Source organism: Microchirus variegatus (genome assembly GCF_963457635.1).
Source record: "Microchirus variegatus genome assembly, chromosome: 4".
Classification (NCBI taxonomy): Eukaryota; Metazoa; Chordata; class Actinopteri; order Pleuronectiformes; family Soleidae; genus Microchirus; species Microchirus variegatus.
This window is the reverse complement of record NC_139805.1, coordinates 24,286,312-24,312,524: the sequence shown is the minus strand read 5'-3', so window position 1 is coordinate 24,312,524 and position 26,213 is coordinate 24,286,312. Positions and strand designations below refer to the sequence as shown.

The 26,213-nt window shown below is 40.3% G+C and overlaps 2 protein-coding genes across 2 annotated transcripts in view; one reads left to right on the top strand and one right to left on the bottom strand.

Annotated features, from left to right (window-relative positions):
• Positions 1-26,213, bottom strand: part of mcf2l2 (MCF.2 cell line derived transforming sequence-like 2) — a gene marked incomplete at its 5' end in the record, with an annotated part of 79,972 nt that overhangs the window by 49,701 nt on the left and 4,058 nt on the right. The window contains 14 exons of the mRNA XM_083888051.1: positions 3,830-3,918; positions 4,945-5,048; positions 5,230-5,416; positions 5,492-5,683; positions 6,355-6,546; positions 7,039-7,158; positions 7,439-7,553; positions 7,629-7,753; positions 7,879-8,028; positions 8,138-8,254; positions 8,636-8,749; positions 8,953-9,043; positions 9,121-9,235; positions 11,184-11,267. Of these exons, the coding sequence (XP_083744177.1) occupies positions 3,830-3,918; positions 4,945-5,048; positions 5,230-5,416; positions 5,492-5,683; positions 6,355-6,546; positions 7,039-7,158; positions 7,439-7,553; positions 7,629-7,753; positions 7,879-8,028; positions 8,138-8,254; positions 8,636-8,749; positions 8,953-9,043; positions 9,121-9,235; positions 11,184-11,267 (1,795 nt within the window). The remainder of the gene's footprint in view (positions 1-3,829; positions 3,919-4,944; positions 5,049-5,229; positions 5,417-5,491; positions 5,684-6,354; positions 6,547-7,038; positions 7,159-7,438; positions 7,554-7,628; positions 7,754-7,878; positions 8,029-8,137; positions 8,255-8,635; positions 8,750-8,952; positions 9,044-9,120; positions 9,236-11,183; positions 11,268-26,213) is intronic.
• Positions 780-1,946, top strand: b3gnt5a (UDP-GlcNAc:betaGal beta-1,3-N-acetylglucosaminyltransferase 5a; the record flags this gene model as incomplete). The annotated part of the gene is made up of 1 exon (XM_083888055.1): positions 780-1,946. One exon carries the CDS (start codon positions 780-782, stop codon positions 1,944-1,946), a length of 1,167 nt encoding a protein of 388 aa, XP_083744181.1.

Here is a 26,213-nt window from a genome sequence, read left to right as displayed (position 1 = left end):
CTTTGGGCAACAGTGTTAAACCACAGAATCAAACCACAGAATAGAAATAAAAAGTGCATTTTACCACTAAGATGACATTTAAATTCCAGCTTATGCAATAAACCAGTTACCATAAGTTGCACTGCCAAGACTAACAATCGAGACAAAGAACACTAAAATCATAATAATATTTAAATCATAAAGGATTAATAATCCTAGAGGGCTACAACAATGATGTTGATGACTCATTTTGTCAAGAAAGATGTAGGAACACTGTCTTGCTCTCTTAACAATGGATGTATTCAGAGTGAAATAGCACTGCATGAAATACATACAATTTAGGGACAAATAATCATTAAATTGTTGAATATCATTTTTTTTTCAGTTTGTTGTTCATGATATGATGACAAACATAATCGCAACTAAAGTACCTAAATCCAACTTTCCTAGCATTCTGGGACCACATAACTGGAAAAGGCTACCAAGTGTGCATCATACTGTAATTAATAAGGTTCCACTTGGTGAAAGAGGTCTATAAAACATAAGAAAATACAAGCATGAACTACGTCATCTAAAATTCTCTGACACTGTTTTTCCCCTTTCCAGGCATTATGCGCTCCTGCATTGTACGTTGACATCGCAGTAACCAGAGAGGAGGAGGAGGAGGAGGACGGAGAAATAATCCAAGGGGTCGAACTCTGGATATAAGAAAGATGCCAGTTGTCCGATCACTATGAAGGAGCTTTGCTTCACACAAAAGCAGAAAAAGTTGAGTGACTCAGACAAACCCCAACCTCGAAATGTTCTTGAATTTCCGTCGTATCCATAAGGTCCGGTGCGTGCAGCTGCTAACCACATGCCTGGTGCTGTGCATGGTGATGGTGTGCTGGGAGGATCTGGATCACCATGTGGTTAGTCACGTGAGATCCTATACATATCGCTACCTGGTCAACCACTATGAATTTCTCAATTCATCCTTCTCCATCACCTCGAAACATCACAGAGGAAAGAATGGCAATGGTGGAGGGAGTTATGAGTACCTCATTAATCATTCAGGTAAATGTGGAAGCAATGGCGACGACGTCCTCCTCCTTCTGTTTGTGAAATCGTCGCCAGAGAACTTGGAGCAGCGTCAGGCCATCAGGGAGACGTGGGGGAACGAGAGCTTTTTCTGGTCAGAACTGAAGGCGAACGTGAAGGTGGTGTTTGCCCTCGGGATGCACCCAGACTTAACATGGCGATCCCGTGTACACGACGCACTGCTGCAGGAGGACCAAACCTATGGAGATCTGATCCAGCAGGACTTTGAGGACACTTTCCACAACCTGACGACCAAACTGATCCTGCAGTTCCACTGGTGCCATGAGTACTGTCCTCAGGCACGTTTCCTCATGTCTGCCGATGATGACATCTTTGTCCATGTGCCTAATTTGGTTAAGTACTTACGACAGCTCGTGAGAAGCCAATCGGGGGCTAAAGATCTGTGGGTGGGACATGTACACAGAGGTTCTCCTCCCAATCGCCGCAAGAACAGCAAGTATTACGTTCCCTATGACCTGTACCCATGGCCGTCCTACCCTGACTACATGGCAGGAGCAGGGTACGTGGTTTCCGGGGACGTGGTTGCAAAGATCTATCACGCCACTCTGTTGCTAAAGTCCTCCATCTACATTGATGACGTCTTCATGGGGATTTGTGCCAAGGCCATGGGGGTGTCTGCCCAGCAGCATGTGCACTTTTCAGGGGAGGGCAAGGCTCCGTACCACCCCTGCATCTATGATCGCATGATCACGTCGCACGGTCACACTGCTGATGTGCGCTCTCTGTGGCGAACAGCAACGAACGAGGCAGTGTACAGCAAGTACAGAGGGTTTATGGGTAGTGTTTACTGCACAGCAGTGAGAGTAATGCTGCTGTGCCTGCCATATTACCATAGCACATACCCCTGCATGGCTGCTTTTACATAAATGTTCAGCAGATGGTGGGAAATGTTTTGATTAGTTCTATTTGCACACATGCCAGTTAATAATAGTGAAGTTTAACCCATCTTTTTTTTACACACCAGTAGTGAAAACGCAAACTGAGTGCAGAAGCAGTGGGCAGCACTGTTTTTTGGGCATCTTGCTCAAGGGTACCCCAGCTCTTTGAACCGGCAGCTTCCAAGTTACAAGTTACAAGCCCTATCACTCTCCCCCTGCCACGGCTGCAATGTTTTACACAATCACATGATGGGAGCTTGCACATGTTCTTTTATTTCTCTATTAGCTGGCTGCGATATGATATTTGCTGTGTAATGTTGTGTAAGCAAACACTGGTTCCTCAGCGATTAGATGGTTTGGGTTTCACTGTGTTTACAGAGAGAAAGGAGGTAGAACCCACAGCAGGTCTGTTTACAGTGGGCATTGACTACACTCACCTCACAATCTCTGAACAGGTTTAACCACACATTACCTTGGAACTTGCCATTTAATACTAACAATGAGGAAAAGTTAGGTCATTTATTATTGCTCAATGTCAATACAGTTAAATGATATGTATGATGTGTGAGTGTTTGTTAAACTACATGTGGGGTTTTCCCTGTTTTACATCTTTGTAACTCAAGTAGTTTTTGCAACCAAATGTCTTTGCATTTTAGACGGATGGTCAAGAAAAACAGAGACGTCACCATAGACCACGAGAATGTGTTTTTCACCACTTCTGGGTAACTTGGGTAACGTGGCCTCCAAAAACGTCCACATTACAATACTTAAATTGACAAATATGTTGCCAGTTATGAGAGATGTGTTCTAATGTGAGTGGTCAGCAAATGTGGTGGCATGTGTAATACAAATGGGTCCAAAAAATGTTTATAAAAGGTCATATAATAGGAAAATCAAATGCTTTGGTTTTTTTCTTCTGGTTACTTTTTAAAAGTGATTGTAAATAGTTCACAGTTCTTTGAAGCTCAACTGGAAAAAACTGGAAATAAAAATGTGTGAATTTATTTGTTTTGTATGACTTCATGCCCCTCCTGCAATACCGTCATGGCCCACCAGGAGTTTGTGGCTCACAATTTGAGAATTACTGAACTGAAACATGCATAATTCCAGACAAACTTGATGACAAACACATCAAATGACCAACTTTCACAAACCAAGTCATGCATTTCACGTCTGGTGTGAAACTAACATGTTTGACTGCACATATGATATTTACAAAGACATTATCCTTGCCACTCGTTTTTACTTCTCTGTACATTTCCTTTTCTTGACCACAGTGCATTGCTGTGTCCGTTACATGGTTCCTCTTCAGTGAGCTTATTACAGAGTACACTGCTGAGATTGACTGAATCGTCAATATTACGCAGGATTATCCTCACCATGGAATTTAAGATTGCACATCATGCCAAGTTGTCTGAATATTAGTATTTTTTTAGTCTTGTTGACCACATAAAGCACTTGCACGTGCTCACAAAATCATGCCAACTCAACAGGAGGTAATGCATCCATAACTGGCCAATCAGAGGAGAGGCAGACAAAAGTATCTACTTGTTCCAGTAGACAAGTGATAAAAAATCAAAAATATACCCAATGCTAAAGGTCCAGTTAGCAAATTTAATACTGGCACAATGTTTTGCTACACCTGATGCCACCAAACAGTCTGTATCTCCAGTCCATTTCCCTTTCTTGACCACACTGCATTGCTCTGTTTCTGTGACATTGTTCCTCTAAGTGAGTTTATTACAAAATATACTGCTGAGATTGACTGAATCATCAATATTACACAGGATTATTTCTCGGACAGAAAAAGCGGCGTTTTCATAAATCGCTACTTGACAATCAAACCATTTTTAAACCTGACGTCTCCTTACCTGCGTCTGTTGGACAAACTCTCCTCCGTCTCGTTGGACAGGACAACATGAGTGGAGCCTCCTTGACTTTCCTCATGCATCACCTCTATCTGTGACACACACACATAAAAAACACTTTATAGATATATTTAATCCTTTTTCCATTACTGTTTAAATGTACAGTATATACAGAGATTATAAGAATGCAATATAGAGGTTGTTTTATCCTTTTTTTCAGCACAACCTAGATTTTTTCATTTTTGCCAACTATATAAACACACATGAACACAAAGTACTCAAAATGTTTAAAATGTGTGAAATAAATGGTCTATTTTGCGAATTAAAGCCTTATTTTTCTTTAATTGGACGAGGGTTTTTGAGAGCTAAAGGTTGTCATACACGAAGCAAACTGGACCAGTCTGATTAAATCACAGATCATTCATTGATCTGTGGATATGGATTTCGCAGTACCTTGGCTTTAAAAGGAGAACACTCCTAAATGAAACGAGTCTTCTCCATCTGCTCTTTCTCATGCCCAAATTAAAATTATGCAAAAGTCTTTTCATTACACTTGGAAATGACACATATGGTGATAAAGCACAGACTGCTCTGTTGTAACTCGCTTTTAGGAAGTGAAGGAAAAGTTGTTCCTCCTATGTGGCCTCTGTTCCCCTGCTTTACCTGAATTTGTTAAGGTGTGTGTTCTTCGAACAACAATGCATGACTTATGCAAATATGGTCGATGTGCATCACAAAGGTGCAGAAGTCTTCAGCTCAACCACTGAGGCTTTCGGGCAGTTTTATTTGTACATGATTATATGATTAGTATTATAATAATAACTTGGGTAACTTGGTTTCGTGTTAATAATATGTTAGTATCAGTTATCATTCACATGTTCATGTAGGTATTACACTGATTGTAGGCTCTTAGGGCTCCAACCAACAATTTTTTTCGTAATCTATGATTAATAGATTTCATTAAAAAGACTATAACACGTAAGAGAAATAGAGGAACCTAAAAGAAAGTCATACTTTGTCTCGTGTATCATAAAACAGGATGTTATATATCATTAGCATGGCTTGTTGTAGGGTTTAATTGCTCCAGAATCAGATGTCAGTGGGATCAGAGGGTGTACCTTGATGCCGCCCTTGGCCTTGCGTATGATCTTCTTCTTGATGGGATCGGTGTCAGCCGTCTGCTTCCCGCTGGTGGTGTTATCAGATGCTCTGCGACTCAGAGCTGCAATGATGCAAGATCACACAGAATAAATGATTTCACTTCATTAGAGCCAATTACGTAACTTCACATCTTCAAATGATGTGTCAAAACAGAAAATCTGTTTGTATCAGACTGTAAAAGTTAGTCTGAATAATGTTTCACCAGCTTCTCTGTCCATTAGTTCGAGAAAAGTCCAACTCACGCTGGTGGTTTCCTGTTGTTCTGGTGGTGTTCCTCACCGTGGGACGTTTGGGGGAGGACTCGGGCCGTGGGGCCACAGGCTGGACAGGCCTCGTCTGCTTTGCCGAAAGTCTCTTCAGACTGACGTGCCGCTTCTCAAACATCTCCTGAACATCCTCCAGACGCTTGAGTGCCTTCAGGACACTGACCTGCAGATGAACAACTCACTGTCAGGAAACAGAGAATCCGATCGTCTTGACAACCAGAGCGTTTGTGGACCGTACCTTTAAATCCTCAGAGAGCACGACTTCGTACTGGTTGTGGAGGTTCCTCAGTTCGGTGAGCTGGTTCTTTTCTGCCGACTCTAGGAAGCTTTCAATGTCGATCAGAGCTGACTCTGCCCCTTCCTGCGACTGACACTTGTCTACAGCCTGAGAGGCCAACAGGTAGATCCCAGACTCACACCACTGGTTCACCTGCACACAAACAGCAGAACATTCAAACAGGTTCAAAGTGGGCACGAACAATGCAATCTCCTTTCTATGAGGTGGGTCTGGTGTACTAAAGCTAAAATAAATGGTAGCAAAGAACAAAAAAATAAACACAATAATAATACCCAATAAATGTTTGTAAAAAAATGTAGGACGAAGTTAGGACTTTGAACTGTGACATCTGACCACCAAAGTACAACTGAATACATTTTACATGTGTCCCATTCTTGTGATCACAATGTTGCAAAAGGAACAGACACCACAAAACATGACACTTCTGACCACTGGGTGGCGATCCACTTTTCAATGCTCTAATTTGGCCAAAAAAGGGTTTTGTGAAGTAACTGCGAGCTTCACCTTTGACCTTTGACCACCACATGGTTCAAGTGTGTCTTTGTGTTGGATGTAATAAACAATAAACACAAAAACACAGTGACGTTGATGTTTGACGTTGCAGGTCTACAACAGAAATTGTTTTCTTCCAGAAAAACTACATCCTCTGCTCTGACAAGATTTTACCACTAAAGGAGATTTAATTTGAGCTGGTGAGTCAAGCATTGTTAAGAAAGGGGTAAGACTGAAAAACAGGATGGTGGAGTCTAAAAACAGCTCCTCAGAGACTGAAGATGACTAAGTGTGACTGTAAATCTTCTCACCTTCTCAATGCCTGTGTGTATCTGCAGAGACTTGGACAGGACGTCTGTCTTCTTCTTGGCTTCGTTGCTGAAATCGTCACACACTCTCCGCAGCTCCACACATTTGGGTCGAATGGAGTCGACGGCGTAGTGGTTGCTTTGGATCAGCTGGTCGCCGTGCAGCGCATGGAGCTGAGCTTTCTCTAACGTCGGCTGCAAACAAAAATATTTACATGATAAAAGCAAGTCATGGCTTAAATGTTGAATGTAATAGTGCTCCACTACATTTATTTAAAAAACATCATATTGTCAAATTATTTGCTAAATAAAAAAAAGAATTCAGCCCTATAAAAAAAATAATTTAGCATTTTCTATTCCATCTCTACAACTTTCAGAGAGTCTCACACCCTGGTCAAAAAGCTGCCTAACTTGACCAGCTGTGATATTTGGATGCTCTGTGAACTGTGATTAAGATTATGATAAAAGAAACATGAGCACAGAGCCTGAAACGGAGGCTTAATCTCAGTGGTAACTGAATAAAATCAGTTAATCTAAACTAGATCACACACATTCAAAGCATATGACCATTTTCTCCTTTAACAACTTGCAAAATGTAGATTTACTTACTGAAAGAATTCACACCCCTATGCAGAAGCATCCACCTGTTATGTGTCTGTGCACGTGTGTGTGCTTGCAAGTGTGTACCTGAGCCTTCTCCTCCAGTGTTTTCAGTTCCTTAAGCAGGTGTTCGACCCGGGCCAGACAATCCCCGATGATCGACAGGCTGGCAAGACTGTCCATCAGACTGTCCAGGGACACTTTGACCTGGAGAAGATCAGGAGGGCAGAGAGAGAGACAGAGAGCGCAAGAGAGAGAGGAGACACAGACAAAGATGGAGAAACTATCAACATATTTATCTTCGTCGCACCTTCTCTCATCAGCACTGAAGCAAGTGAAAACTATCAGCTCAGATGTTACCAAGATGTTATCAAGAGTTTAGTGATGTGAAAGTCATTTTACAGCCACAGTGTCCTGTAGCTGAATGAAGAAGAAACACGTTTGACATCCAGATGTTTCCATATCTGACACACACACACACACACACCTCTCTGAAGTCTTGCTCAAAGTGACGCAGCTGCAGACACTGTTCGAGCTTCAGATGGTGTTTACACCAGAACTGCTCAAAGGCATTGTCCGTCTCATCAAGCTGCGCCAGGAGCCTGAAACACACACAGAATAATTTTGTAAGAAAGAAAGAAGGGAAAAAAGAAAGAAAGGAAGAAAGAAAGAGTCACCTCTCCACTGTGGTCTGGTTCTCCATCTCATCTGGATTGAGTTTGTGATTCTCAGACTTTGCTGCCTGATCTTTGATACAACCCAACAAAGTGTTTCCCTGCTTCAGAGCCAGCTTCAGTTCATCCTGTTACACACACACACACACATATACATCTTATTTGACTCCATGTTTCACCTTGTTTCTGGTTCCCAGAGTTTTAAATCTGATCCAGTTGTGTGTTGTACATATACTGTATATGTTGTGTTCACCTTCAGACTGTCGTGTTTGTCACTGTGCACTGTGAGCAGGTCTTTGGTGCACTGGACGTCGTTGGGCAGCTCCGTCTCTGCTAAGTCAGTACCAAACTTCTGTAACATCTGCGCCGTGGTTTTCACCGTGACTGCAAAGTTCTCTATGGCCTACAAAAAAATTATACGAAAGAACGCAGATCCTCGCGTGAACCTGCAGCGTCCTCATCTGTTCTCATCAGTGTCAAAGTGAAGCTGAAAGGTCGCCATGGTTACTCACAGTTCGGTGGTGGATCCACTGACTGTGACAGTACTCCAGACTTCCTCCTAACTCCAGGGTCAGCTGACCTTTGTCCACGTAGCCATGAAGGTCCGACAGAGAGTTCAGCATCACGATCTGCAGGGGACATTCAACGCAATGATACAATTTCTGACAACATCAATTTTAACCAATCATTCATCCATTTGCACTGTGTTAAATCTAATCTGTTTTAATGTGATAATTGTGTACCTAGTAAGTGTCTACGGGCAACGGGGAAAAAATATATCATCATATATATCATGTGAGTTGTGGCAAAGGGAAAGAAAATGTCAATCCTCTGTATATACTGTGGAAACTGTACATATATAGCAGTAGCAGATCATTTCAATCTATTTTATTCAAACAACGCTTATGTATACATGGACAGAAATAAAAGCTTCCATAAATAAAATTTCTGTTATTATGGGACAATTAAGTAAATAAAAACTAGCTGGTGTGCGTGTGTGTTTGTCATACCTTCATCTTAAAGTCATCTTTGTGCAACTTGATGCCAATATCTGCTATCGCTCTCTGGAAGAACCTGGACGGCCTGAGCACCAGCACCAGCTGCAGGTTTCCTGGAAATGCACCCTAAACAACACAACACAACACAACACAATAAACACAACGAGATGCAAGTGCAAGTCTGCATAAACTGCACTTGTCCTATATGTATTTAAACTTATTTCAGGATAAAAAAGTTATATTGAATTGACTAAATAGATAATAAAAGTCATTTATTATATCAATTTATTACATGTATGATATAGTGACATAAACAGCAGAGAACATACAGCGATCCTCGACAGAGACGCCTTCACTGCGCTCCATTTGTCTTTCCGCCGGTCAATGATGATGACAAAGCCGATACTTGCAGCGTCCAAACTGGACAGAGAAGAAGAGAAGGAGACATGAGGTGGACTGATGCTTTTAGCTTCCTGTGAGTATGTGTGTGTGTGTACCTAGGGATGCTGGTCAGGTAAGTGATGACATTGTGGAAGTCGTCCTCTGGCACTTCACTGAAGCCCGAGTGTTCTGGGAAGGTGATGATGGGGGAGCCGTCTTTCCCTCTTCCTCCTGCAACACACATTTTGACACATGATGTGTGTATATATATATGTATATATATATATATACATATATATATATATATATATATGTATATATATATACACATATATATAGTATCTGCTTTTGTTTCTCATCTGTACAGTCAGGTTTGGAGAAAAAGAAGTGTGAGTTTCTGAAATGCCACAAGATGGCGACTTTGAGCTGAAAATGAGCCCCAAATCCAGAGGGCAGTAAGTATGTGTGTTTTCTCACCAAACTTCAGTGTGAACTATTTCAAATACTTTATCTTTTTACCATACCTTAACCACAACTCTATCTATTCTATGTGTTAATTCACTTATAATAAAATAAATATCTGTTTCTTGATTTGTTTTTGTCTTTTATTCGGGGGAAATCACTTTGAAACAGCTCTTTTGACACATGTGATCTAATAATAAATATAAATTATTTATATTATTATAATAAAAATAATAATAATAATAATAACACTATTTCTCTTCTTTTATTAGTAATGTCACAATCACTTGTGTAGTTGCAGTTTAGATGCAATAGGGGGCAGCAACAACCCATTGACTGCCATAACCCTATTTTTAATGTAGTGATCAAAACTAAAAGTAAAAAAGAAATCGAGAAGTAACTCAAAGCAGGTTCACATGTGACAGAACAGTTTCTAAGGAAAATATATCAAACACACACAGACAGAGACACACTTATGTAACTGTGGAAGCCATTCTGCTGAGACACAGCTTTCTGGAACCACTTGTTAATTCGGCTGCTGAGACGACCGACAGAAGAATGACAAGAATCCAGAGGAACCACATGAGCTGATGTGTCGCTGGTGGCAGCACATCTGGAAAGTCTGAGGGCACCGACCCACCTCCACTCCAAATCCAACACCAACACCCGTGAATGAATGCTGGATGCTGGCAAAAACAACTTTCTCCAGCAGCTGCATGATGGCAGTCATTTTTTTCTGGCTGACGTCAGCGCAGCTTTATCACATGGAGTTTCTCCAAAGTGAAAGATAAAGGAAGTTAGTACAAAAGAAAATCCTGTATCCACCTCCTCAAACAGATGTGATTTAAATGGGTTCTTCCTTGGGTCAGGTCCCACCCCTTTGGGAAATAAATGAGAAACCCTGCTGCCAGACAAACTGCAGAGAAACTATTGTCTCCTTGGCAGAGATAATAAAATATAGAGAGCCGAGGCTAACTAAATAAATATCCACATGTATATAATCACTTTAGATAAACATTAGACTTTAATATAGCCATTTATATAGTTTTAAACTTCAGGCAAAGGCCTTGCTTCACAGTTGCCATTTTTCACTTCCACGTTTCTATAACAGCCAATATGGACAAATTGAAGTCGTAGTCTACTACGCAAATGAAGAAGAATCACATCCTTTATGGTCTGTGAAGGCCACCATAGTTCCCTGACGTGCTTAGGAGCGAGAGGTGTGAGCAGAGGAGTCCTCAGTTTGTTAGTCTCACCATGAAATACAAAAGTAAGTTGGAGTAACATCAGGTCACGGTCGGGGGTTGTGAAAGTGTTTGCGCAGTGGAACTGTACACTGTGTTCAAACTCTGATCCTGGTGTGACGTCCTGAGATCAGAGCAGCTCCTTCAGGCATTTATCGAGACATTTCAGGAAATGAAAAGTAAACAAAGGGGAATCCATGTATTTGTTGAATGTGGACCAGCTGTTTTTCCTCATAATAAAGTCATGGCGACGTAAAACAGCAACAAGCTAATAAGTAACATTATAGTGCTTTGTTGATTCTAATCAATCAGACTTTACGTTAAAAGTTAAAACAGTGGGAAGACGGGAGTGAAACAGTGAGATGGTGAAACAGTGGGACAGTTTTACAGTGAAGCAATGGGATGCCAGTTGAACAGCAGGACAGTGTAAAAGTTGGACAGCAGGGAGGGACAGGTATGATGATGTTACATACCTGAGAGCAAGGCGAACTGCCGATGGAGCTGCTCTATGATGTCCACTGCGAGCAGGGGCCTGATCTCCTGCTGCATGATCTCATCTGTGGAAAAAGACACATTCATCAAATACACATAGACGTACACATACACATACACAACGTAAAACTGATCATGTTCAGAAAACCATTCCTGATCATATAGTGTCATATCAGATCAGTGACATCATTTAGAGGTCAGAAAATGGCATCAGGCATGGAAGACACAGCACGACCCGAAGATGATATGTTCAAAAAATAATCTATGACCATCTGGTAGGAATTATGTCATAGTGACGTCACTATGAAGCCAGAAAATGATGTCATACTGTTTAAGTTAGTAAAAGGGTTGTTTTGCCAAGCCATAACATCAGAGACAACATCTGCAGATTCTTTAGTTTTAGATTCAATCTAAATTATTAAGATTTACAGTAGATTTAGATCAAATGTAAACAAAAACTCCCTGAAAGTTTCCACTCTTCAACTTCAGTTGGGTTGGACCTCATTACTGCCCCCAGAGTTTGTCAGAGACATATTAATGTTAAAAAAAAAAGTTGTCCTTTCATTCCCATTTTAAAATTGTACAGTTAAACAGCAATATCCACACAAAATGAAGCTTCTTGTTTACTTTTCAAATTAAATAATCACATAATGAAGATATTATCATCCAAGGAGCCTATATGGCTATATATACATATATAATATGCATGTAGAGGAAATCAGAACAAAGCATCCTCAGATTTGTCTTTAAGAAGTTAAGAAGTCTGTGGTCAGTGAATAAGAGCCACTCTGGTTTCAGGGTTAAACATGAAGCTGGTGAACAGACGTTTCTCTGTGTGTGAGAGAATAAAGAGGAGCTTTAACACTGGCTCTACCTTGTTACTTGGGTCATTTTGAATGATGGTGCAATTGACTGAAAATGAACCGACTCTATATCAATGCACCTCTGTTCTGAGTATCTGTGTCTGCTGACTGACCAAAGTTTTTTTTTTTTTTAAACAGAGCTTATTATTCACTGAAGATCACACAGTTCCTCCTCTGGAAGTTATGCTATAGACCATACACACACTTTACTGCTGCAGCTCTTTGTGGTTTTGATGAAATAAAACATTTAAAATCAAAAATAATCAAATAATAAATCGTATAAATAAATCTAATAAAGTGGGTATAGAGCTCTGATAGTCACACAATCTATTATGGAACACTAAGAATGAAAACAATGTCTTTTTGGCAGGAAGTGATGCAGTTTCACATTCTTAGACATTTATACCCGATATATACAAGGCAACGCGTCTCTTAACCAGCTGTTTTCATAAACAAATTGAAGACGATGGACAGCTGTTGTGCACCAGGATGCAGAAGAGGTCCGAGACTGGCTAAATGGAAAGCATTTTCCTGGCTCACGGAAGACACAGAGGACAGCAGAGGTGGGTCACTGCCATTAAACCCACTCAAAGCAAGTAGTGTGATAAAGAGTGATGGGAACCCACAGGCAATGCTAGTACAGTTATTACTTCATACCAGGTACTGAATCACAAGGCCGTTTCAGATTTTCATTTTTCAAGTTTAGCGGAAATGTAACTATGACACACTATGACACACAATGTCATTAAAAAAAATGTTTTATTCTATTTAATAAAGTGAAGGACATAATCATTGTAAATCATTTCCCCTGAGCTGCTGACTGGGAAGCTGAGAATCTGGATGATAACTTGTGTTAAGTGTTCTCCTGAGTTGAATGTGGGAAACTTTATCAGAAAGTTGAATATGTAATGCTGCTCCCGCTGTTTCCATACTCATGCAAAGCAAAAAGGGGGTGTTGTAAGTGTCAGATATAGTCAGTCTGGCAGGTTTTGTGATTTAAAGAGTGCAGAGAACTATTTGAAACATGCACTAGTACCATTTATTTTTCAGAAGCTTTTCCTGCCAACACGGCAGTGTGAGCAAAGGCACATGACATCTGGAGCTCTATACCTGGGATTTTGAACCCAGTATAAAACCCATTGCACCAGAAAGTCAGAGGAAGAGGAAAAGATCAACAGTATGGAGCTCAACGACGGTCCCTCTTTGAATCAATCTTCCCACTGATCCTAATGATGAAATAAAAACTTTTGAGAGTAGTCCCAAGTTATTGGGATTTATTAAAAAAGAAAAAAGACAAAGACAAAATGAAGGTGTTAATCAGATCTTGCATTCCCACCCATGTCGATCAGAGCCAAAGCTGATAAAAACCCACACAAAAATCTAACTGAATCATTTAAAACTTGGTTTTAAACAGGTTATCTTGTAATATTATTGGGGTTTTGCTTTAAACTGACTCTGAGATTAAACTGAATCTAAATGACAGTTGTATAACTGTTATTCACTGGAGTGGAAATCAGTGGAAAGAGTGTGAGCCACTGATATGTGTATGAGATGCAGCAGCTTTTATAGAATGAACATTAGAACAATAGAAGTGCAGTAGAAAACCTGCTGGCTCACATATTGAAAGAGTCCTCTGGTCTGACCTCACACTTATTTATGTCACTATAAACTACTTCCCTAATTTAAACTATGTTTTATTTAATCTAACTTGACATAAGACATAATGTGGAGGGTGTGTTTCCATCTCTGGGTGGAGTTTGGAGGGACAGTCTGAGTCAAAAAGTCACTCTCCACCCCGTCTGTCTGTCCATACGTGGGTGTACTACAGCAACACAAACAACTTGTGTGTGCAGATGGAGCCTGATGGCACTAACGTCTTTGTTGTCACCCAAATGTATGAAGAGACCTTTAACATGTAACATGCGTGTTATGCTCAGCTCATTAATGGAACAAGCAGAAGAAAGAAGCCACTGTGACGTGACGTCAGACAGTGAAACACAAGACTTATTCTCTGCCAAAGATGTCAGGGGTCTAATCTCCATGGTAACACTGATGGTGCAAACACAAGCTCACACCCCTCCATCTACACACACACGTATACACACATTAGCCGACACCTCCCATCATCTGTCTGAGCAGCAGGATCTCACACCCTGCCACTGTTCACACCGCATCAGCATGCACACAATAAACCTATTTTTAATTTGTAAGCAAAGCGCTGATTTTATCACCAACATTCAATCAATGTGAAATGAACAGTCAAACAAAGAGCACTGCACAACAACAGCACAAAATGCTACGCTACACATTTGTTATATTGTGTGTTGTGAGGACATTTTTGGCTGCTCCACACAACTTTAACAGGCTTTTTGAGGATTAAGACCTGGTTTTAGGGTTCAAATTAGGTCTTGGTTCAGGTAAGGGTTAGGGGCTAGGGAATGCATTGTGTCTTTGATTATACACAAGAAAGAATGCAAAAACAGCATGTGTGATTTAGTCATAACACATGCTATCACTGTAAAACCGTACAAATACTTTGTAGTGTACAACGCCATAATATGTCCCCGTTTTTTAAAGTGGTATGCTCCATCTCGCCACGTACTATTAGTGGGCATACAACAGTGTTGCCTGATAGGGTTGGTTGCATCATGTGTACGGATCATTTCTGCTTTTTATGTCCACACATAACAAACGACTGTTTATAAAGTCTTCAGTTGACTCACACCATGCAAATACCACCTTTACACTGAATATCAGAGGTCAGCACGTGTCCAACACACCATAATTAACTCAAGCATATGGTGTTTAAATCTTTTACTAATGTCCAGAGATTAGGGTTGGGATATTCTCCAGAGTTTCTTGTTGTTCACGTACAGTATAACAAACACAGCGGGGAGACTGTCAAGGTGAGATGTGTTTCACAACAACAAGAGAATCCAAGAGAAGGCACAGACGGTGTGGATTATTTGGAGTTTGCTCCCGCTGTGTTCTCACATAGCTGGAGATTAGAGTTAGGAGCTGGCAGAAGAATCACTCGCGTGACCTCTGGAGACATTTGCATTCACACATAATAGCCCCAACACACAATCCCTGGAATTCAGTGCATGTCCATAGGCAGCTAATGTCGATTATATACTTAACTTGATATACACGACTTTATATAACAAATACACAAATGTCTGTTAGATTCACACCATAGTGTTGACTCCACACAACACACAAACAAAGAAAAGTTTTCGAAGTTAATTATACTGCTCAAAAACTCGAAAAGTTGTTCAGCATTTGGAATACATGCTTCTTGTCCCAACCCACCCCTGCCCTGCTCCTGTATACACACAAACGCTCCCTCAGTCAGGTCTGATAGTAATGCTTGACAATAGCAATACTATCAACAAAGTTTCACCTCCACAATTCGCCTTATTAAGGTTTTCTCTAAAATGTCAACAAAACTCAAGCAAGTCCACTTGCCGTGATCTACACAATAAAACATCCAAGTTAGATGGTAAGATAAAATAAAAAGCCCTCTCAAGTGTATGATTTGTCCATTCTGGGCTACTGTAAAAACATGGTGGTATAACAGAGTGAGCTCTAAAGAAACTGTGTGTTATTTCTGTGTTGCTTAAACGACATTGCGTGGACTCATTTGACAGCGGTTTGAAAACAGCGAGCATTTGTGTGTATTTAAAAGTGACGCTCGACAGCGTTTACGACGAGAGAAGTGCTTTATTAACCGTCCGTTTTACGTTTTACAGAGCAGAACATTGAGCGAAAGCCAAAGAAGCTATTAAAAAACATAAAAAAGGGGAAACAATTAGCAAGAGAAACCGGCCGAGCAGCAAAATGTGATGGAAAGACCTGATGAAATGGAAACATGATGACACCAGGCAGAAAGAGAGAAGGGTGTCTGTGTGTGTGTGTGTGTGTGTGCCCAGACAGAATGTGTGTATATGTGACATGATTGTTTACAGTATAAATCTGCTGCTGTGTTTAACTTTGTTGCTTTAGATTGGGTGCATCACACAGAGGCAGGCTCCACACTGACAACAGAATCTTCATGTGTGCTTCAAGTTTTCAGGTTACCGATAATGTGTTTGGTGCGCTCCATCTTAACTCCTCCCTGGCTTCAGCACAGTCACAGACATGGATGTAAATCCCTCCAGGAAAAGCAGTAATCCAGTTTAAGGACGGTAATCTCATGGTGTCTGACTCCAGTGAAGGCAACGCTCCATCTTCTTCATCATCACTGTCACATTTCTCCTCATCCTTTCCTCGGGCTCCTGCTCCTTGTTGTTGCTGTTGTTTGTTTTGTTCGCTCTCCGTCTTGGCATCGCACAACGGGAAGACAAAAACAGCTGGAGCAGTGTCTGAGCTGTGTGTTTGAGCAGTTACATGTGTCTGTGGTCAGTTTTTCCAGCTGCACTGAATCAGCCAATGAGAAGAGAGAGAGGGGGCTGAGTCGCGCTCTGTGTGCGTGTGCGTGTGTGTGTGTGTGTGTGTGTGTGTGTGTGTGTGTGTGTGTGTGTGTGTGTGTGTGTGTGTGTGTGTGTGTGTGTGTGTGTGAGGAACTGGCAAATGAGAACAGCCTGTGGAAGTAAAGTTTATGGAGCACATGATGGACTGAAGTGCATTTTTATCACATTTACATTAACTCTATTTAACACTTAAAACAAGCGGATCTGCAGTTATATATGAAGTTACAAATAACCTTCCACACATGCTATTATAGATGTTTTATGTTACATATGTTGCCATAGTACATGCTTTATAATCTGTTGTGGACTTATATGTAGCTATAAATGTTACATATTTAGTTATACATGCAATAATACCTGTTGTAATCCATGTTGGTAAACATGTATATGTTGCTATGTTGTCCAAATAGTTTTAATCTTTGCTGCATGTTATTAAAATTGACCTTTAGCAGTATAGGATTAATCGACTCATTGGCTAGCAGCCATTTTCGATTTACAGCATTTTGACTGATTTTCCAAGACCCACAAAACGGTGTGTTCTATGACTATGTAAACACCAAAACTACTAAAAGAAAGAGTAGAATATCTTCTTTCATCAGACGTCATTGGCCTGTTGTGTTTGAATTGACGTCTATGGACGTCATTGGCAGCCAGTGAGTTAATGTTGTGATATGTTTTCATTGTTTATGCTCTCAGAAAACATTTACGTCAGTGGTCATTTCCTCACACATGAGCCTCCACCATGAAGTATATAACTAATAAATGAGGCTTTGTTGTAGGAACCGAGATAATCTGCTCAGAGCCGATTGTGCTGCTGACTGACTCTCACATGTTCACACAGTTCTCACAGCACAAATTAACCAAGTAATGACAAACCTCTGCTTCCCTGTGGTTAAGTCACATTGATAAAGCTTTCTATTTCTCTCTCATTCTCTAGGCTCATTTCATCCATGGCCAATGAATTCAAACCAGTAAACCACTGAGGTTTAATTATGATATTATCAAATGTTTTGGATTTGTACGATTGAAAACTGCCTCTTAGAGTGTGATAACCTGTCGCACACAGTGTGATGTGTGTTATTCTGGGGTGATCATTCCTCAAGCCCCAGGAGGGGAGGGGGTCGAAGGGTTCCTATTGGTTCTCAGGAAAAAGGCGTCAGTGCAAGAAGACAATCAGAGGATGTCTAATGACAGGATCTGCTGAAAACAGGTCTCTCTCACACACACAAACTCACAGGTTTGTGCACCTATCCTTTCAAGGACTCAAAAGTGTTATCCCTAACAATAACCATAAACAGTTAACATCCAACCTTAACCTTAACCCAAACCTTACCATTTCCTCAGAACTCAGGTTCTGCCTCATTAGGACCAGACTTTACTGGACCTGTAACGGTCAGTGTTTATGCTGGAAAAGGTCCTACACACATGCGTGCACTTGTCTAATGGATACTATTACTGCCTCATAAAACACACACACACACGCGCACACGCATGCACACACACGCACACACACACACGACAAACAGCCACATGCCAGACAATGTTTTTGCAGCAAAACAAGTCTGAAGTCACTTGGGAACACATGGAACACATATACACATGTGTAATCATCCCTCTGCTATGCAACAACATGTGCACTGTACTTCCTGTACTGTATGCGAGAGTAATTGCCTTTGTTGTGTTCCATGTCACACTCAGAGGTGTCATTCAGGTCAAGAAGAAGAAGATTTTTAGCGTGTGGTGCCTTGCTGCTGCGAGACAGAGACAAGTTGCTGCAGCACGGCTTGGTGATGTGATTTTAATTAGATTTGATGAAATTGTGACTCAGAAGTCTAAAATTAATCAAAAAGCCACTGTAGTATGTAAACTGTGGCTTGTATTTATTATGGTTGGATATGGTAAGATTTTCACCAGCAGTAACTGATGTGTTCACAATTAACACTTGAATTGACAATAACATCAACTAAGGGTGCAGCAATAGCTCAATTACAATATGTGACACAGTATCATTCTCTTCTCTATTATTGTCATATTTATAAAAAAAAAAAAAAAAGCTTAAAAAGATCAATATCAATATAATAATTGCCAACTGTGTTTGTTGTTTTCTGCACATAAATGGGTTTAAAAACACAATTCATTCATTCATTCATTAGTTTCTTAATTTCTCATACAGGAGCAAAACCTTTTATTATTTATATTTATATATATTCATTTTTATTATTAATCATGATAATGTTTTCGGCCATATCGCCTACTACTTCAGCTGTTTCTAAGATAAAAAATTAAAAACATTCTGCAACATTGGAACCATCTGACCTATTTTTATCCCCCGCAGGCTTGTTGTCTGACTGCATGGAGCAATGTACAATTCTTGTTTTTCACTTTTAAATATGAACTAAAGACATGTATTCTCCTTATGTGATGCAAAAAACAATATGTCTCTTACCAAAAATGTAGATATTATGGCGTCTTTATGGCCATTTTAAGAGTTATTTAAAGCATATTAAATTGACCCCACAGTATAAGGACACATTGTCTGGAGAAACCAGGAGACATGCTGTTTACTGCTTAGGACATTTTATCAAGGTCGATTGTTCTGATTACAAGTGAGCACGTTAGTAACTGCAGGTCAACAATGGCACAACTGTGCAGAATGTAAAGTTGAATAAATGTTAAACTTATTTATTATGAAACTGCGACAGCAGGACAATTTAGACAATAAAGGGTGAGAAGGTGTATATGTATATGTTGTACTAGGGTTTTTAACGTGTCTCAGACACGTGTGTGCTTTCAGAGAGAAAACTGAAAATATACTGCACTGTTGATTATTTACAGATTGGCCCTTTCCTAAAACCTGTGTTTGTGTTAATGAAGAACAGTGGGACACAGTTTCCACATTCTTCTGAAAGAAATATTCAGCACATAGGGATCACAACACTTGGAATTTAACCTTTTACTGGAAACACTGCTGGTCTTTGAACACATCTTCAGATGGTGTGTTTGTGGTAAATGTGGTGATTATGTGAGTAAAGTGAAGTGAGTCACTAAGCCTGCGTGCTGACTGGTGCTGAGTTACATATACTTTGAAACTTTAATGAGAAGCCAAGCTGCTCTGGACAAACAAACCTGAACTGGACTTTTATTCTGGAGGAGTCAGTGTGTGAGCAGGGCAGAATATAAACTGCTGAGTCAGCACAATGTGATTGGTAATCTGCTTGTTCAGTTTCTTTCTAGTGACTCAAGCGTATTTTACTGAAACACAGACGCTGTTCTTGGATCGGGGAGCGTGACAACAGCAATATTTTTCTGACTCACAACATTTACATCAGATCAAAGTAAATAATCTGCTAAAAATAAATGTGTAATCTGGCATCACACAGGTTCTGGTTTTCTGTTTGTTGTAAAACTGCAGTTTGCTACTAGTGCTAATATAGCTCAACAGTCTGACACAGGAGTGAAAATTTTTTATTATCATCCATAATACTGTAGTCATCCAAGGTCAACTCACCACAAGCTATGAGATTATGACACACAATGTTAAGTCCTTCTACAGATGCTACAGATCAACGTCCTTTCACAAAAATAATGTCTCAGTCACAATCCTCAAGTGAATTACAAAGGCCATGTCAGCCATAATCACAAGGTCCAGCATTACCGTGTTCACATTGAATGCTAAAGTGCGCAATTCAAGTCAATTACATGTGTGGATATGATGGATGCAAAGTGCCCAGAAGTGAAATAGGAGGCTAAGGTTCCTCTGTTATTGCTCTCTTTTTTTAAAACTCAAATTAAAAGTGTTCTAGAGCCCTGAATGACTACATACCATAACTTCAGTAGTGTCAGTAACGTTGATTGTTATAATTGTTAATATTCCAACTTTTTACATATAACTTGGTGACTTGACACATTTCTATAGCTTTCAGTCAGTGTGACTACACACTTAGAAATAAGGGTTACAAATGTGTCCTTCTACGAGGGCTGAGGTTCTACCTGGAACCATTTGCTTCTGACATTTTCTTGGTAACACTAATGGTTCCAGTAAGAACCATTTTGATCCAGAGAACCCTTTAAAACCCCTTTCCTGAACAAAGGGTTTGAAACGGTTCTTGGTGGAACTCTCCACAGAGCAGACCATGATTTCCCCTTCACACAAACTCCAATATACTGCAATGAGGTTAAATTTAACAAGCCAAGGATCAGTGGGAAAGGGATCTTTTACAATAAATTATGGGATGTGTGGTTCTCTAACTCTTAGTATAATTACATTTAGCCTTCATTGGAGGAAATTAATGAAACCAGCGCAGTCGGGTAGTGACTGCAATGCTGTATTAGGCCTTAAAACTTCACACAGGCTCTAGTAACTAAAAACAAAACACAGACGGACATGCATACTAGTGGACGGACGTGGACATACTTTGTCGTACAGCAGACTCAGTCCCCTGACACACTCCCAGGAGGTGGAAGTACGACTCCATCTCAGCCGTAGAGATCCGCACGGTGGAATAAGCTCGGCCATATTTACCACAGTGTGGACAGATGGATGGGAGGCTCAGTGATCGCAGTCTGGAGTCTGGAGCATCCATGTCCAGGCACACAGTGTCCACCTCATTTCATCTGAGGAGCCATTGTGTGTGTGTGTGTGAGCGTTTTCCTCTCTACTGCATCTACAGTATATATGCAGCCGGGCCGCTGCTCTGCAGCAGAGACAGAGGCTCGTCGATGCCTCACACACACACACATTCACACACACTCACAGCTTCTTTCCCCCAAAGCAACGCCACTGCAGCTTTTCCTGCACGTGTGTCCCTATAAAGAGGTGCGTCTCTACTCCTCTGTCATAATCTCTGAGATAGAAGGTAAATCCTATTAACATTTACACATGACCTTCCCTGTGACTGCCCACAAACACAACCTGCTTGTAACGTCTATATCAAGCATGGAACTATGGGAAAATTTCATGTCATGATTATCCTGATCCAAATAATTACTATTAATTATTATTTAAAGCTGAAAAACAATCATCTTTAAGGGATACTTCACCGATTTGAATGTGGCTTTGTATTGCTAGAATAGCAGTAGTATTTTTTAGAAAATGTGCTTCCCTCCCTCAGTTTTTCCCTGACTTGAAAAAAAATCTGTTTTCCATTTTCAAAATTTGCCCTACTGTGATGTAAAACGCGTCATTTGACTCACAGTAGGGCACATTTGGATAAGGGAAAACAGATTTTCTAAAAAATACTACTGCTATTCTAGCAATACAAAGCCACATTCAAATCGGTGAAGTATCCCTTTAAGTATCATTGAAATATAATAAATTGCGGCCCTGGGATGACTGGAAAGACAAAGGCTCCCCCTTGTGCCACTGCTAAATTGAGCACTAGGACTGTATGTTGGCCAGCGAGAGCATACATTTTCACTTATGTGAATTATTTACAATTTTCCCTGTTCTCGATTATTCCAATAATAGAACTTCACCATGATCAATTTACTGCTTTTCATCATCCAATCCCTCGTTCACATATGCCCATATACAAATACAATACTACATAATTCAAAAACTGAAAAACATGACAAAGATTACATATGACGAGTCAACCTGGAGCAGAAGGTTGGCTGGACCATTTACTTGTGATCCTCTTCCTCTCTGACCCCCATTTCCTGTCAATCAGTTTCTTCAATGAACAAATTCAAACAAAATAAAATGCCAAGAGAATAAAACGCAGCTTTATACATGCAGTATTTGTTTGAGCTATGATTTGCACATATGACACAGGGACAAATGCCAGGAGTTGATCTACAGTAGTGCGTGAGTGTGTGTATGTGTATGTTTATGTGTATGTGTGTGTTTACTGGGCAAAATATTAATAATACAATATATATACAATGCCGCAGAAGGTGCAAAACTAAAAAAGACTAGTTCCACCCCAAAAATGATTCCTGCCCAATGTGACACATTTCAGAGCCATGAAAGCACAGACAAATAAGCTTTTATCCTGTAGCCATAAGTGTAGTCAACACAGACAGAATGCTTTCAGTTTCTCTGCACCCTCTTTTTCAATGGGAGCTTTTCCGCTCCATCTTAAAAGACAGACAACGGAAATCCAGTTAACCACAACTCCTGCACTTTATTTGTAGATCCAGTTGCACTTTTATATTTCAATGTTTGTTTTCTAAGTGTTATCTCCATGTTTCTTAATTAACTGCTACCTTTCTTGGCCAGGTCACCCTTGTGAAGGAGCTCTTAATCTCAATAGGTCTCTTATCTGGTTAAATAAAGGTTAAATAAATAATACAAATAAAAATATAGCATTTTGGACAGATTTGACTCACTAGCGTCACAACTGCATGAGACCATTAAAAGGCTCTTATCACAAGAATGAGAGTAACATGAATGGAATTTAGGTGACTGATTAAGAAGGTGATGCTTGGATAACGGCATACAGCCTTATTAAGGGCATTTTATATTATTCCAATAGACAAGTATTGTAATGAGTCGTTATATATATATTCAATAATGACAGAATTGCTGGATTTCGCTGCAATATATCCCCATTTCTATACAGTAAATATGACCTGTACACAGTATTGGTTTTGCACAACATCACATTAAAGGACATGATTTTCCCTCTAACATGCTGTACGTCAAGGTATAGAATGCTTTCACTGCTAAGATACATAGGGACCAGATCCTTTTTTCAGAGTTGCTGAGTATCGCTGAGTCCACCTCACACAAAACATCCTGACACACTCTTTCTTCAACAAACTCATTAGATACACTAAGCGTGTCCACACACTCACACACAGAGTGACAGATTGTGACACTAACTTACATATTACAGATCCCATGCTGCTGCTGTTCCCGCTCTGAAGTAATCCACACACAGCAGTAGCAGCTAAACACCAGCGCCCAGTCCAATGTCCAGAGCAGCATAACACACACACACTTACAGACACACACACACACACTGACAACAGGTTCAGCAGAGACACGACAGTCCAGTCCACCTTCAGTACTGCGGGATGAGGACAAGCCCTCGTCTTTACTGAGACTGACTGAGGAGACGGGGGAGAGTGTGTGTGTGTGTGTGTGAGAGAGAGAGAGAGAGAGAGAGGGAGAGAGAGAGAGAGAGAGAGAGAGAGAGAGGGAGAGAGAGAGAGAGAGAGAGAGAGAGAGAGAGCGAGAGAGAGAACAGGGGTCTGAGCCTTGTGACCAGCTGAGCGGCTCAGTTCTTTCCGACCACAGTTTAGACAATTATTCTTAACAATACTCGGTTCAGACAGCAGGAACTTTCCTTCCCGTCTGTCCCTGTCCCCGCTCCCCCTCCTTCCTTTCTCCCATGTGTCTTTATGCTCACATGTTGTGGTCACGTTCTCTCAGGCACACAAATAATAATAATAATAATAATAATAAGGGTCTTGGCGGTGTTCAGGTCCAGGTTGTTGTACGTTTGCACCATGATGCCAGTGTGTCCATATGCTATGCAGTCATGGGGGTGTACAGGGAGTAGAGCAGGGGACTCGGGACACGGCCCTGGGGAGCGCCAGTATGTGTCGATCCTTTCAGCCTGTGGTCTGCCAGTTAAAAAGTTCAGGAAATACTTGTATAGTACACGATCATTTCATCTCATGCAGTGTTCTATAAATGTTTAAGCCGATGCTCCATGACAGCCAGACAGAAACATGTATTTTTCAGTACCTCTGTGATGCTGACAGCGCTCTACAGAAAGAGACGGCGCTCAAACAATGTAAACGTGCCGAAACTAGTTAGGAACCAAGCAGGAACAAGGGTCATACACACCACTTGGGACAACATGTTCCTTTAGGTCCTTGTTCTCTAAACGTCACTCTAGTGAAGTGACAAATGTCACACCATGATTTGTTCACAACTTCATAATCAGCTGATCTGTGAGGAAAGATAAAAACATCACGTGTGTCGACCAATGACAAATAATGATATGATTGCTACTTATATCAGTATGTTATATGCAATACCTGATGGAGAGAATTAAGCATATATAGCCCCTCATGTGTTTGAAGGGACGGAATTATCTATTAGTGGTCTCAAACTCACGGCCCGCAGGCCACATGCAGCCCTCCAATTGATTTCATGTTGCCCTCTATATGCGTCAATATCAAGTTGTAATGAGTATTTTCTGACCAGACTAGACACTCAGTGGCGCCTAGGCCATTTTGAGTTTGAGACCCCTGATCTAGAGTCTCTTGTTTCCTAGCAACAACCCTCATACACTGACCCCCCTTCTTCCTTCCACTCCTTCCTCCTCCTCCCAAACCAGCAGCCTTTCTGAGGCCGGACATATGTCACAGGCCTTTTGTTGAAAATAGATTTTTTTTTTATATATAATAAATCAATAGGCTCATTGTCTGTATGTGACAGACACACACATACACACACACAAAACACATAATCAAATGGTCCTCTTATTTAGATGCAGTAAACACAGGTGTAAAGTTGGACAAAACTACAACACAAACCATAAGGGAACAGAAAACAACAGGAAATCAACAACAGACGTTGTGAAAAGAGCTGCTATTCACTGTATTTAGGACGTTAACTGCCCCTTCATCAGTAAAATATATATATTTAAAGACGGTTTTATTGTACAATTAGTCAGTGTTTATTGCTTTTTATTACTTCAGTGATACTTCATCATCAAACTTTACTATCCCGCTGAGGGAAGCTGGAGTACAGCCAGATAAAAGCTCAGAAAAATCTCTCTATTTTTTGCTGTATGATTTTAGGCGACATTCCTAGTAATCCTTATATGAGTTTAGCTACCTGCTTATAGGCCAACGATGAAATCCAATGTTTTTTTCTGGACAGTTCTTTCTTCACTGCTCTTTGAATCACGGAACCTGCTCAGCGTGACAACGAGTACACTTCAATGTAAAGTTCAGTCGTTGGCCTGGTCCCTTCCTGCTACTGTATGTACACTGTGTGAACTGACTGTATCAAACGAACTGAAACAACAGCAGAGGAAGTGATTCATAGAGTCACTGTGCTCGGTCACACAAATCACTTGTACAAACAAGAGCACATGTGTCATGAAACACATGACACATTCATATCATTTTATGATTGGAGTTTTGCCACAACATGACTAGCTTAAAAGATTTAAAAAGTATGGAAGGAGCCATTATTTTGAAAAAAAGTTTGGTGTAATAGTACATGTTCAGTACATGTTAAGTAAGTGACATCATTTTTTATGTCCACATTAGGGATAGACCAATTATCGGCAAGGCCGATTATCAGCGCCGATATTCAGCATTTTGACGCATATCGGCATCAGCCTTTTTTTTTAGTCTGAAGGCCGATAAGAGATCAATTTATTTATTTATTTATTTATTTATTTATTTAAAATTTCAGTTAACTTTATAAGACATGCTGCTGAGCCTGGGAGCTTCCTTCACTTTTTATTAGAATTTAAAAACAAATATGTTGTCTAAGATAAAACATTTAGCATGTTGCAAATCTGAAAAGCTGTTTAATAAACATATGCTTAAAGGCATTTAAAAAGTAAAGGTAGGTGTTGGTGTTTGTATTATTCAAAATTTTGATGCCAATATTTTGCATTAAAATACTTTTAATGCAAATTAATATCGGCTCCAAATATCAGTTATCGGCCTCCTTGACTACTAATAATCGGTATTGTCCATG